At 40.8% G+C, this 14,202-nt stretch overlaps 1 protein-coding gene across 6 annotated transcripts in view; it reads left to right on the forward strand.

Annotated features, from left to right (window-relative positions):
• LOC128694605 (uncharacterized) overlaps nt 1-14,202 on the forward strand; it is a 528,306-nt gene that overhangs the window by 137,437 nt on the left and 376,667 nt on the right. For all 6 annotated transcript variants that reach the window (XR_011391619.1, XM_070082011.1, XM_070082018.1 and 3 more), the window contains one exon: nt 12,285-12,420. Coding sequence is in view for 5 of the 6 variants with exons in the window: in XM_070082011.1 (XP_069938112.1) it covers nt 12,285-12,420 (136 nt within the window). In the remaining variant the exon portion in view is untranslated. The remainder of the gene's footprint in view (nt 1-12,284; nt 12,421-14,202) is intronic.

Raw genomic sequence — 14,202 nt, forward strand, 5'->3', positions numbered from 1 at the left:
CGAGATGGTACAAACAGACAAAGTGAACAGGGAGACCAATGAACGTATTGTAAACCCAGCTGCTGTTGTCGACTGTACGAACAATATGCAACTAGTTGACAAGTGTGACATGATGATAAGGTTCGTTCACTGTGTTCATATTAGTTGCAATGGTATATAAAACTGTTTGTCCACCTTGTAGACATTGCAGTGATCAATGCATTCGATATGTATGAAATAAAGACTGGAAAATGACAATGTTTGCAGAATTCTTCCTGAATGTCATAAAACAGATAGCAAAAAAGTATGGTACCACACCTGTACCTGCCCCTCAACAGGGGCCTGTCACACCACAACCTGTCTCCCAACCACAACCACAGCCAGTGGGGAAAGTGCCAGACCGAATCATCCCTAACTGTCACTACCTGGTACCAATACCACCTACCCCAAAGAAGAAGCATTCCCGGAAAAAGTGTGTTGTGTGTGCTACCACCGCAAAATGACCCCAACAGTGGAAGGACACACAATACATATGTCACCAGTGTGGGGTGGCACTCTGTATGAATCCATGCTTCTTGGAGTATCATACAATCATAGAGTTCTATAAACAAAAGTGGGATGTGTAAATACTTGGATATAGTTGTAAATAATAATGTGTGATTCAGCCAGGTGTGCAAAATCACCTGTCAGTGTGTACATGTGTGTTTGTGACAGTATGATAATAATTTTGTATATATTATTGGTGTATAAGCATCAATTGACATTGAAATCGAAAGATTTACTATAAAACATAAGTATCACATCATGAAAACCAAGAAAAGTAAAAAAAAAAAAAATGGGAAAAGCAGTAAATATGTAGAATTTCTGCAAGCGGCAGCACTCCATGTTGCCGTCAGGTGATCACCAAGTGCCAATTTCAAGGCCTCATATCTAGGTAAGTACTGACCCTAAAAATTTTTTTTATCCTATAACACTTAGAAAAATGTGCTCTTTTTTTTTCTATAAAAAAAAAATATTTTTTTATTTTTCAAAATATTCGGGGCACTGAGGTAGTGAACGTATATACAGTGGACCCCCGGTTCACGACATTAATCCGTTCCTGAGAGCTCAGCGTAAACCAAAATTATCGGAAAGCGAATTAATTTTCCTCATAAGTAATAATGGAAATCAAATTAATCCGTGCAAGACACCCAAAAGTATGAAAAAAAAACTTTTACCACATAATATATTAAGTTTAATGTAATATAATAATTACAATAACAATAATAACAATAGAATAATCACAATAGAATAATTGACACTTACCTTCAATGAAGATCTGGTGATGATTGATGGGATGGGAGGGGGGGAGAGTGTCGAAGTTTTTTATGTTTAGAAGGGGAATCCCCCTCCATCAGGACTTGAGGTAGCAAGTCCTTTTCCGGGGTTGCTTCCCTTCTTCTTTTAATGCCACTAGGACCAGCTTGAGAGTCACTGAACTTCTGTCGCACAACATATCTGTCCATAGAGGCCTGTACCTCTCGTTCCTTTATGACTTTCCTAAAGTGGTTCACAACACTGTCAGTGTACAGGTTGCCAACATGGCTTGCAGTAGCTGTGTCAGGGTGATTTTCATCAAAAAAGGTTTGCACTTCAAGCCACTTTGCACACATTTCCTTAATTTCAATAGACATTAGCACCCTTGGTCTCGATGGGTTGGAACTAGAAGCTTTCTTGGGGCCCATGGTGACTTATTTTGCAGAAACAAGCACCAAAAACAGTGATAATATGGATAATATGGAATGTACCGAATGTATCCCTAGATGCGCGCACACTGGCTGGCTTGTAAACACTGGACACGTCTCGTACAAAACGTATTGCATACCGGGTTTTGTAATGGGAACCGAGGCAAATTTTTTGCAATATAATGCTTCGGATACCGGATTTATCGGATACCGATGGCTTCGCGAACTGGGGATCCACTGTATACGTTTGGACCATTGACGGGTTAATCCTTGACGAAGGCAACTTCCTCCGTCTCTCTTCCTCCTGCTCTGAAGCACATTCCTGAGATGTGATCTGTTGCTGTTGCACCTCAAGCTCTTGCAGCTCTGCAGTGGTTTGTTCTTCATCGTTCTGCACCAACTCTTCCTCATCCTCGCTACAAAGCTCCAACCCCATGGACTTCCCCAGTGACACAACAGATTCCACAACTAGTATAGGCTCCTGAGGGTTAGCCCCAAACCTTTCAAAATCCCTCTCTTGTACTCATTGTGGCCACAGTTTCCTCCAAGCAGCATTCAAAGTCCTGCAAGTCACTCTCCCCCAAGCCTTACCTGTAAGGTTTATGCAACTGAAGATATTGAAGTGATCTTTCCAAAACTCTCTTAGGGTCAATTGAGTGTCTGAGGTCACTTCAAAGCACTTTTGAAACATTGCTTTTGTGTAGAGTTATTTGAGGTTCGAAATGACTTGCTGGTCCATGGGCTGCAGGAGAGGAGTTGTAGTAGGAGGCGGAAACTTAACTTTCATAAAGCCAGACTCCCCCTCAATTTGCTCTTGCAAGTCGTGAGGATGAGCAGGAGCATTGTCCATTACCAGGAGGCACTTGAGTGACAGTTTCTGTTCCAGGAGATAATTTTTCACAATTGGACCAAACACATCATAAAACCACTCCAGGAAAATTTCCCTAGTGACCCATGCCTTTGTGTTTGATCTCCACATAACACACTAATAACCCTTGATGATATTGTTTTTCTTGAACACTCTGGGACTTTGAGTGATACACGAGTAAAGGTTTCACTTTGCAATCACCACTAGCATTACTGCATAACAAGTGTGAGACTGTCTTTCATAGGCTTGTGTCCTGGGAGTGCTTTTTCCTTCTGAGTAATGTAGGTCCTGTTTGGCATTCTCTTCCAAAACAGGCCTGATTTGTCACAATTAAACACTTGTTGGGATTTTAACCCTTTGAGGGTCGACAGGCCCTCTCCGAAACTCGTTCTCAGGGTCGGCCAAATTTAAAAAAAAAAAAAATTATTTTCTCTTATGAAAAGATAGAGAATCTTTTCCCGATCATAACGACACCAAAAGTTTGAAATTTGATAGAAAACTTACGGAATTATGCTCTCGCAAAGTTAGCGGTCTCGGCGATGTTTACGGATCGGCGATTTTGCCCACTTTGAGCCCCATTTTCGGCCAATTTCACTGTACTAGTCGACAAAAAACATGAATATTTCGCTAGAACTCCATTTTTTCTATCGATGGGTGCAAGAAACCACCCATTTATAAATTCAACTATCCAGTACAGTGGTCAGAATTTAGCAATTTTGCCAATTTCACACAAATTTCAAAAGATGCCAATTTCGGAATAGGGTCCATAATAAACAAGAAAGACATTCCTGGCACTAAAATGACATTTCCTCTAGTCATTAGTCACGTCTCAAGGCCCCTCTTATATTCTTTTGCTTTCCACTTTGAATTTTTATTCTCACAAAAAATATAAGATTTACTGTTATGCAGACTACTGCATTAGTGTAAAAAATGGTATAAATATTATTGGTGCACTTGTGAAAGAATATTAAACTCACCAGTTGACGTGTATTGCACGCTTGGCACGATTTGTTTACTTTTGAAGTTTGGTAAAAATCGAACATTTCTGCTACTTTGAGCTCAATTTCAAGGCACCTTTCATTGTAAAACCAGTCAAAATCATCTCAATTTCAGTAATATGTCTTCCATTCTATAAAATGAGACCAAGAAAACTAGAATACAACAATAAATACTATACGAAAATACACTGCAAAGTCGCTGATTTATTAAAAAAAAATGGAAAAAGTTTTTTTTTTCTCATTATGCACCGCGTGCTGCAGGATTTTTTTTAGACTGTGCACACTGACCACATAGACCCATTCTTTCATATGAAGGCCTACCAGCTTTCTCCCACTAGATTTGAGGTCGCTAGAATTTATGAGTACTAGTACGTCAAAAACCCCTACGCGTAAGACGTACTAGTACGACGAAAACCCTCAAAGGGTTAAGTTTTCAGTCTCTATGTACTCCTTAAAGTCCTGCTCATATTTTTCAGCCGCTTTTTTGTCAGCACTGGCAGCCTCACAATGCCTTATCACACTGTGTATGCCACTACGATTCTTAAATCTCTCAAACCAGTCTTTGTTGGCCTTACATCATTCATTAATATTGTCACTATTTGGAGGCATTTTCTGAATGAGATCATGATGCAACTTCCTTGCCTTCTCACATCTTATTGACTGAAACACACACACTCCTGGTAATTGTTTTTCGTTTATCCACACCAACAACAGTCTCTCCACCTCTTCAATTGTTTGCGATCTACATTTTGAAAACATACATGCCCCTTTCGCAACAACAGCTTCCTTGATTGCCTTTCTGTTTGCCAAGATAGTACTGATGGTTGAATGGGGTTTCTTATATAGCCTATCCAACTCAGACATACGCACTCCACTTTCATATTTTTCAATGATCTCTTTCTTCATTTCCGTTGTAATTCTCACCCTTTTTACCACAGGTTTGGCACTAGAAGCTTTCTTGGGGCCCATGGTGGCTTATTTAGCAGTTAAAAGCAGAAATAATGCAGAATATATCGCAGATACACGTGGAATCGACCGAAATGGCTTGTAAACAATGTCACACTGGCTGTACATTGAGTCTTGGAGTGGCTGGGCCCACTCAGGCCTCATGGACGTGTTCGTGATGAAAGCCTTTAGACAAGTTTTTCGCCATTGGTAGAGCCAATTTTTTGATGCCAAAGAGTGCCGCTAGTCGATTTTGACTTTACTCGATGCCGCCGTTAGGTGAGGGTCCACTGTGCATTTTCTAGGTCAGCAATTTCACCTGCCTTGAAAGGTGCTGTTAGTGTGCAGCAATATTCCAGCCTAGATAACAAGTGACCTGAAGAATGTCATCATGGGCTTGGCATCCTTTGACTGTCGCAGGCCCCTTTCTGAAACTGTCATTATGTGTCGCAAAATATTCGAAAAAAAAAAAAAATTCTTACGAAAATGTTAAGATTATTTTTCTGAGTGTTTTAGTCCAAAAAAATTTTTTTTGCCATCAGTACTTACCGAGATACAGAGGCATGAAGTTTGCAGAAAATGAGCCGCATATGGCAACAGCGGCGACTGCCGCTCACCCGGTAAACTTTGGTTTACCTGTATTTGAAGGTTTGTTTTTTTCACTATTTTATTTTTTCACATAACCTATGTGGCCTGTGAGACCAAAGTAAGGTGCAATGTACATATATACACTCGTTGTATACAACACAATAAGCACACAAACATAATTTTCAATATATTGTTTACAAAACTTGTTTACAAAAACAAACAATACAAATTTTTTTTATTACTATTGTTCTATAATATATATACCAATGTACAGTCACCGAACATATTCCTAGAAGTTCTGCAGCTTGTGTAACTCTTTGAAACATGTTTTCATACACAATGGTGTTTTACACTCTCACACATAAAACCAGTATGTGTGCATTTTTGTGGACTTTTTTTTATGTGCAAAGACAAAACACCTGGTCTGAGCAGTTTTCTTCAAAGTATTAGCAGGCAGTTGTGTTATGTAGTTATCCTAGGTAAATGGTCGTGTGTCATCATTCCTTCCTTCCTGCATTCGTTTCCTACCTTTCTTCCTACTTTCCTGCATTCCTTTCCTACCTTCCTGCATTCCTCTCCTACCTTCCTGCCTTCTTTCCTACCTTCCTGCATTCCTTTCCTACCTTCCTGCATTCCTTTCCTACCTTCCTGCATTCCTTTCCTATCTTCCTGCATTCCTTTCCTACCTTCCTGCATTCCTTTCCTACCTTCCTTCCTACCTTCCTGCATTCCTTTCCTACCTTCCTTCCTACCTTCCTGCATTCCTTTCCTACCTTCCTTCCTACATTCTTTTGTCTTTCCTTACTTTTTTCCTTCCTTTCATCTCATCCTTCCTTCATTCCTGCCTTCCATTCTTCCTTCCTTCTGGTTTCTATAATATATATGCACATATATAGTCACTGGATACTTTCATATAACTGCTATTATCTTCATTCAGCAAGCTTGTCTTGTGTGTGAGTGTGTGGCTTATAATTGTTTCCAGTCAGGAGTTGGCAGCTGTCAAAATTACATATTATCTCATTGCTCACTCCCCCTACCGCCTGTGAAAACAATGGGGTGGGATGCTGCTTCCTCTCCATTCTATCTAATTATCTTTCTCCCTCATTCTATCCCTTTCAATCTCTCTCTCTCTTTCTATCTGTTTGTCTATCTCTGTCTCACAGGTACACATAAATACAAGTATACATAGTGTAAATTACCTAGGATACCCCAAAAAATCCAGACAAATTGCTATACTCAGCTTGAAGATGTGAGTAAATGTGGCTCTCTCTGAGACAGAGAGATAGAAGGATAGACAGGGAGGTTGGCAGACAGACAAATAGACAGAAATGTTTGTGTACCAGCAAAAACAAAGGGAGGGCTATGGTCATCTAATCTTATCTTATCAGCTGCACCCTCCCTCCACCCTCCTTTACGCTCGTCAAACTTCAGCTCTTATCAGATGTTATCTCCCCTTATCTTGTCACTGTCATGGGGTGGACATTTTTTTTGTCTTGCTTCAAGGGAACAATATTGTTACTTCTTCGTGTTCTTCTACTTCATGTTCTTCTTCTTCTTCGTGTTCTTCTTCTTCGTGTTCTTCTTCCTCCTCCTCTTCCTCCTTTTCCTCTTCCTCCTCCTCCTCTTCCTCCTCCTCCTCTTCCTCCTCCTCTTCCTCCTCCTCTTCTCCTCCTCTTCTTCTTCCTCCTCCTCTTTCTCCTCCTCTTCCTCCTCCTCTTCCTCCTCCTCTTCCTCCTTTTCTTCCTCCTCCTCTTCCTCCTCCTCCTCCTCCTCCTCCTCTTCCTCCTCCTCTACCTCTTCCTCCTCCTCTTCCTCCTCCTCCTTCTCCTTCTCCTCCTCCTTCTCCTCCTCTTCCTCCTCCTCTTCCTCTTCCTCCTCCTCTTCCTCCTCCTCCTCCTCCTCCTCCTTCTCCTTCTCCTTCTCCTTCTCCTCCTTCTCCTCTTCCTCCTCCTTCTCCTCCATTGCTTTTGGTCTCAAACTCCTGGAAATCATGAAATTGATCTTCACTGACACTTCCATCTGTGTTAGAGCATCACTTAGGAAGAGAAGAATCCCAGATTTGCTGGGGAGTCACATATTTCTTACCGCTAAGCATGCTGAAAAAGGACGACTGAAATGGCATTCCCACAATGCACCACTGGCTCCCCGATTTTTTTTATATGGTGCACACTGACCATGGAGACCCATTCTCTCACATGTGGGCCTACCAGCTTTCTTCTGCTTGATTTGAAGCTGCTAGAATTTATGCGTATAAATACGTCAGAAGCAGTGACGCGTAAGACATATATACGGAGTAAACAGTCCAAGGGTTAAAGGTTCTCATTATCCATCCTGCCATTTTTGTAGCAGATGTGATTGATACAATGGTATGGTCTTTGAAGGCGAGATCCTCTGACATGATCACTCCCAAGTCATTTACACTAGTTTTTTGCTGTACAGTGGACCCTCGCATACCGTTGGCATCACATAACGTTAAATCCTCATACCGATACATTTTATCACTAAAATTTTGCCTCGCATACTGCTAAAAAACTCGCTCAACGCTATTCGTCCGAGACGCTTCTAATGTGCGGCCTGAGCCAGCTTCACATGTTCCGCCGGTGGCATTGTTTACAAGCCAGCCTCCGCGGTAACATCCAAGCATACAATCGGAACATTTCGTATTGTTACAGCGTTTTTGGTGATTTCATCTGCAAAATAAGTGACCATGGGCCCCAAGAAAGCCTCTAGTGCTAACCCAGTGGTAAAAAGGGTGAGAAATACTATCATACCACAGTCAGCTGCTGCTGCACCATGGTCAGCTGTTGCTTGACCAGTCAGCTGTTGCTGCATCAGTCAGCTGCTGTTGCACCTCAATCAGCTGTTGCTGGACCAGTCATCTGTTGCTGGATCAGTCAGCTGCTTCTGCACCACGATCAGCTGTTGTTGGGTCAGTCAGCTGTTGCTGAATCAATCAGCTGCTGCTGCACCACGATCAGCTGTTGCTGGATCAGTCAGCTGCTGCTGCACCATGATCAGCTGTTGCTGGACCAGTCAGCTGTTGCTGGATCAGTTAGCTGCTGCTGCACCACGATCAGCTGTTGCTGGATCAGTCAGCTATTGCTGGATCAGTCAGCTGTTGCTGGACCAGTCAGCTGTTGCTGGATCAGTCAGCTGTTGCTGGATCAGTCAACTGTTGCTGGACCAGTCAGCTGTTGCTGGACCAGTCAGCTGTTGCTGGATCAGTCAGCTGTTGCTGGATCAGTCAGCTGTTGCTGGACCAGTCAGCTGTTGCTGGACCAGTCAGCTGTTGCTGGATCAGTCAGCTGTTGCTGGACCAGTCAGCTGTTGCTGGACCAGTCAGCTGTTGCTGGATCAGTCAGCTGTTGCTGGATCAGTCAGCTGTTGCTGGATCAGTCAGCTGTTGCTGGATCAGTCAGCTGTTGCTGGATCAGTCAGCTGTTGCTGGACCAGTCAGCTGTTGCTGGATCAGTCAGCTGTTGCTGGACCAGTCAGCTGTTGCTGGATCAGTCAGCTGCTGCTGCACCACGGCCAGCTGCTGTTGCACCATCAGCTGTTTCTGAACATGACTCGTCCCGAACCTGTCCGTCCAGCCTGAGTGCCTGCCTTGCCATCATTGTTTACAAGCCAGGGTGGCCGGTTGCATGCATACATTCAATACATTTTGTATTATTCCATTATTTATAGTGCTTGTAACTGCTAAATAAGCCACCATGGGCCCAAAGAAAGCTTCTAGTGCCAACCCTGTGGTAAAAAGGGTGATAAATACTATCGTACCACAGTCAGCTGCTGCTGCACCACGGTCAGCTGATAAATTGGACCAGTCAGCTGTTGCTGCACCACAGCTGCTGCTGCACCACAGCTGCAGCTGCACCATGGTCAGCTGTTGCTGCACCACAGCTGCTGCTGCACCATGGTCAGCTGCACCACAGCTGTTGTTGTTGCTGCACCACCATCAGCTGTATTACTCGAAGATGTGGAGAGAGTGTTGTTGGTGTGGCTTAACGTGAAACAATTACCGAGAAAAGATTAACTCCTGAGGGTTAGCCACCCAGGATAACCCAAGAAAGTCAGTGCATCATCGAGGACTGTAACTTATTTCCATTGGGGTCCTTAATCTTGTCTCCCAGGATGCAACCAACACCAGTAGACTCACACCCAGGTGAACAGGGAAAAACGCCTGGAACTAGTGCTCATGTTGGTGAATTTAAAGCCAGCAAAGGTTGGTTTGAGAGATTTAAGAATCGTAGTGGTATACACAGTGTGATAAGGCCTGTTCTGGAAGAAAATGCCAAACAGGACCTACAGTACTCAGGAGGAAAAGGCACTCCCAGGACACAGTGTCTCATCAGTCATTGCTGCATCTTCAATAAAGGTAAGTGTCATTTATTCTTCATTTAGTAGAGTAGTACATGCACAATATATACTGTGCATGTACAACTCTACTATTGTGCATGTATCCTTCTCTTTGTGTGTAGGAAAATGTATATTTCATGTGGTAAAATTTTTTTTTTTTCATACTTTTGGGTGTCTTGCACGGATTAATTTCATTTCCATTATTTCTCATGGGGAAAATTCATTCGCATAACGATAATTTTGCATAACAATGAGCTCTCATGAACGGATTAATATCGTTATGGGGGGGTCCACTGTATTGTGTGGTTGGAATTTGTTTTATTCTCCGAAATAGTTTTAATTTCCTCACGTTTTCGACACTGGAGTAATTGAAATTTCTCATAATTGAGCCTCATGTTGTTTTCTGCGGCCCATTTAAAGATTTGGTTGATTTCCACCTGGAGTTACGCAATGTCTTCAATGGAGGACACTGTCATTCAGATTCGGGTGTCATCTGCAAAGGAAGACATGGTGCTGTGGCTCACATCCCTGTCAGTGTCAGATATGAGGATGAGGAACAAGATGTGAGCCAATACCTGTGCCTTGTGGAACAAAGATTCTCACCATAGCTGCTTCAGACTTTACTCTCTTTACTACTACTATTTGTGTTCTGTTTGTTAGGAAATTATAGATCCATCTACCAACTTTTCCTGTTATTCCTTTATCAAGCATTTTGTGCGCTATTACACCATGGTCATGCTTGTCATATGCTTTTACAAAGTTTGTGTATACTACATCTGCATTTTGTTTGTCTTCTAGAACATCCAGAACCTTGTCATAGTGTTCCAGTAGTTGAGACAGACATTAGCGACCTGCTCTAAACTCAAGTTGCCCTGAGTTGTGTAACTGATAGGTATCTAGATGGGTGGCAGTCTTGTTTCTTAGAACCCTTTCAAAGATTTTTATAATATGGGACGTTAGTGCTATCAGTCTGTAGTTCTTTGATATTGCTTTACTGCTCCGTTTGTGGAATAGGGTTATGTCTGTTGTTTTTAGCAGCTGTGGGACGACCTGTGTCCATGCTCCCTCTCCATAGGATGTTAAAAGCACATGATAGGGGCTTCTTGCAGTTTTTGATTAACATGGAATTCCATGAGTGGACCTGGGGCAGAGTGCATGGGCATGTCATTTATCACCTTTTTGAAGTCGTTTGGTGTCAGGATAATATCAGATAGGTTCGAATCTACTGAATTCTGTCTCTCTCATAAAAAATTCATTTAGGTCATCGACTCTGTCTGGTTAGTGGCTCGTTAAAAACCGAGTCATACTGGGACTTGAGTAGCTCATTCATTTCCTTGCTGTCATCTGTGTAGGACCTATCCCGTTTAACCCTTAAACGGTCCAAACGTATATATACGTTCACTCGCGTAGCGCCCCAAATTTTTTGAGAAAAAAAATCTTTTTTTTTAATAGGAAAAAAGAGCATATGGTACCCAGGCATCCATAATTATTTTAATATGGCACACAGTGAGTGCGCACACCCATTCTCTCATGTCTAGGTGACTCAGACTTATCGTGGCAATGTTGAATGAATGACAAAGAAAACGTATATATATGTTTGGGGCGCTACGCGCGTGAACGTATATATACGTTTGGACCGTTTAAGGGTTAAGTAGGGGCCCAATTCTGGATGTTGTTCTCGACTTTGATTTAGCATAAGAAAAGAAATATTTTGGGTTTCTTTCAATTTCATGTATGGCTTTTAGTTTTTCCCACATTTCTTGACTCCTGTAAGATTCCTTTAGCTTTAGTTCGATGTTTGCTATTTCTCTGACCAGTGTCTCCCTACATATTAGCCTCTTTTAGCCACTCTGTTATTCTTTGCCTTCACCTGTATTGGGAGTGCCTTTCTCTTTATAGTTTACATCATCTCCTTTTCCTTAAAGGAATGAGCCTTGAGCATACCTTGAGTGCTGCAGAGTTAATTTGTTTTTGACATAGGTTTAGATCCATATTGCTTGGGCTATCTTCCCAGTTTATATTATTTAGGACCTGGTTTACTTGGTCCCACCTTATGTTTTTGTTATTGACGTTGAATTTGGTGAAGGCTCCCTCGTGACTGATCACATTTTGTCGGTCTGGGGCTCCGCGCATAAATGTCTGAACTTCTATTATGTTGTGGTCTGAGTATATTATTTTTGATATGGTAACATTTCACATCAGATCATCATTGTTAGTGAAAGTGAGGTCCAGTCTTGTAGGCTCTATTATTTGCTGGTTTAATGTGAATTTGGTGCAGATATTTAAAAGCTTATGTGTTTGCGAGTTTTCATCTGAGCTGCCTCCTGGTGTTATCTCTGTTAAAACATTATTTGCTGGATTCCTCCATTTTAGGTGCCCTAGTTGTTGTGGAAACATAAATAAAAAATTAGAATTTCAAGAAGATATTGCATGTGTGTTTCTTTTCATTTAAAATATAAATGGAGGAATATACTGTGTTTACTTGTGTATAATACTGTATTCTGTAATCCAATAATTGATATGAAAATGTTACTGTAGTACATGTCTTCTTTTCTATCATGAGCAATATTTGCTTTCAGAACAGTGAGGTATAAGCAGGAGTATTGCAACCAGTTTTCAACTTCCTGTCTGCCTCTTAAGACTGCTAAAGAGCTGTACCAGCTGTTTGCTCAGTAATACTGTACTAAGAGACAAGAGTGCCTTAGATAAGTGTGAGTCCTCCCAGCAAATACATCACACAGTGGATGGTAGAGCCACAGAAATTTAAACTAGATAAGAGTGAATTTTTTATTGAGCTAGAGTAACAATTCTATGTATTTCATGCAGCCGAGACACAACTGTACGAGTTTGGCGAGTTGGCAACATAAAGGAGGAAAGGAGTCTTCGTGGACATACAGCAGCAGTTACTGTAGTTGCATTTTTACCAGAATCTCTAGCTGTGGCTATTCTAGCAAAATATGAGGTAAGGATTTTATAGAGTAAATTTGATTTTAATTATAATATGCTGGTAGTAATAAATCATTAGGTGGGTTTGTTCTGTCTGGAATTGCTTATACAGTATGGCCCTGCTTTTCGGCATTTCGCCTTATGGCATTGTGCTAATATGGCGATCTCAAATTATGACCAAAACTTTCTATATGGCAAGCGGTCTTTCAAATACGGCACGTCCCACCCAGTTTGTTTCCATTCTCCATGAGCATATTTCTTTATTATGTAATAATAATCACTCTTGGGTACGTGGAGGGGTGGTTGCCGGATGGAGGGAAAACATTACGTGATACTAATAATAATCACTCTTGGGCACATTAAATCTCTTATTTTACTGTATTATAGACATTTTCACTAATCCATCTATGATATTTTCTTCAAAATTATATAAGAAACACGTTTCATAGCATTATGTGTTTATATATTATGGAGGGCAGAGGGAAAGCAGTACGTCACTCCGCATAATACATAATGCTTTTGTTTACAATTCTTGGCATGAATTGCTCATTACTTCTCCCTTTGTTTGTGATGGCATCTAAAGGTAGTTGTTATAAACGATTAAACTCAGTGAACATGGTATGTTGATGGTAATAATATGGCTCTGGGCCGCATTAACCCCTAAACGGTCCAAACATATACGTTCTTATGCGTAGCGCCCCAAACGTATATATACGTATTAATTTTCCTGCCTCCGCGATTGCCGTGAGATGCCTGGTCAACATAGAATGGGTCTTGACACTTGGTGTACACCATATTAAAAAAATCTGGGACCTCTTAGTACCTTGTGGGAGCGCCAGTTAACCCTTTCAGGGTCCAGAGGCCAAATTTCCAAGTGCGCACCAGTGTCCAAGAATTAAAAAAAAATAATTTTGTTATTTCTTCTTACGAAATGATAGAGTAAAGGTAATAAAACAAAAAGTACAAAATTTGATTGAAAACTGACGAAATTATGCTCTCTTGAACTTTGATGTGTCAGTGATATTTACGCAGTGACGATTTTGCTGACTTTGACTCCCATTTTAAGCCAATTATATTACTCCAGTCGACCAAATTCTTAGCTATTTCATTAGTATTACTTCTATTCTATTGCTTGAGCACAAATCGCCAAGTCATCTTTTTCAACTACAAAATAAAGTGATACGAAATTGGTAATTTGGCCAATTTAATGCAAAGTTCAAAATATTCTAATTTCAAAATAGGGTCCAGAATAAACAATGCAGCCATTCCTGGAACTAAACTAACATTTCCTCTGTTCATTAGTTACGTTTTCAGGCCTTACAAATGAATTCCATTTTGATTTTTTATTCACATAATGAATTTTTATTCAAACCAAAAAATAGAAGATTTACTGTTATGCAATATTGTAATAATTGTATAAAAAATAATATCACCACATTTGTGAACGTATATTAGACCCACCAGCTTTCATGTATTAGACGTGTGGGATCATTTGTTTACTCTTGAACATCGGCAAAAATTTAACATTTCTGCTATTTTGAGCTCAGTTTCATCCCATTTCCATTACTAAAACCAATCAAAATCATCTCTGTTTCTGTAATATATCTTCCATTCTATCAAATGAGACCAAGAAATCGCAAATACATCTATAAAAAACATACGAAAAAACACTGCAAAGTCACTTTTTTAATTGAAAATTACAATCTTTTCTTTTTTTTTCTCTCGTTATGCACTGTGTGCTGCAGGATTTGTTTTATGTGGTGCACACATACCACATAGATGTATTCTCTCATATCTA

Source organism: Cherax quadricarinatus, chromosome 6 (assembly GCF_038502225.1).
Source record: "Cherax quadricarinatus isolate ZL_2023a chromosome 6, ASM3850222v1, whole genome shotgun sequence".
NCBI classification, from domain to species: domain Eukaryota; kingdom Metazoa; phylum Arthropoda; class Malacostraca; order Decapoda; family Parastacidae; genus Cherax; species Cherax quadricarinatus.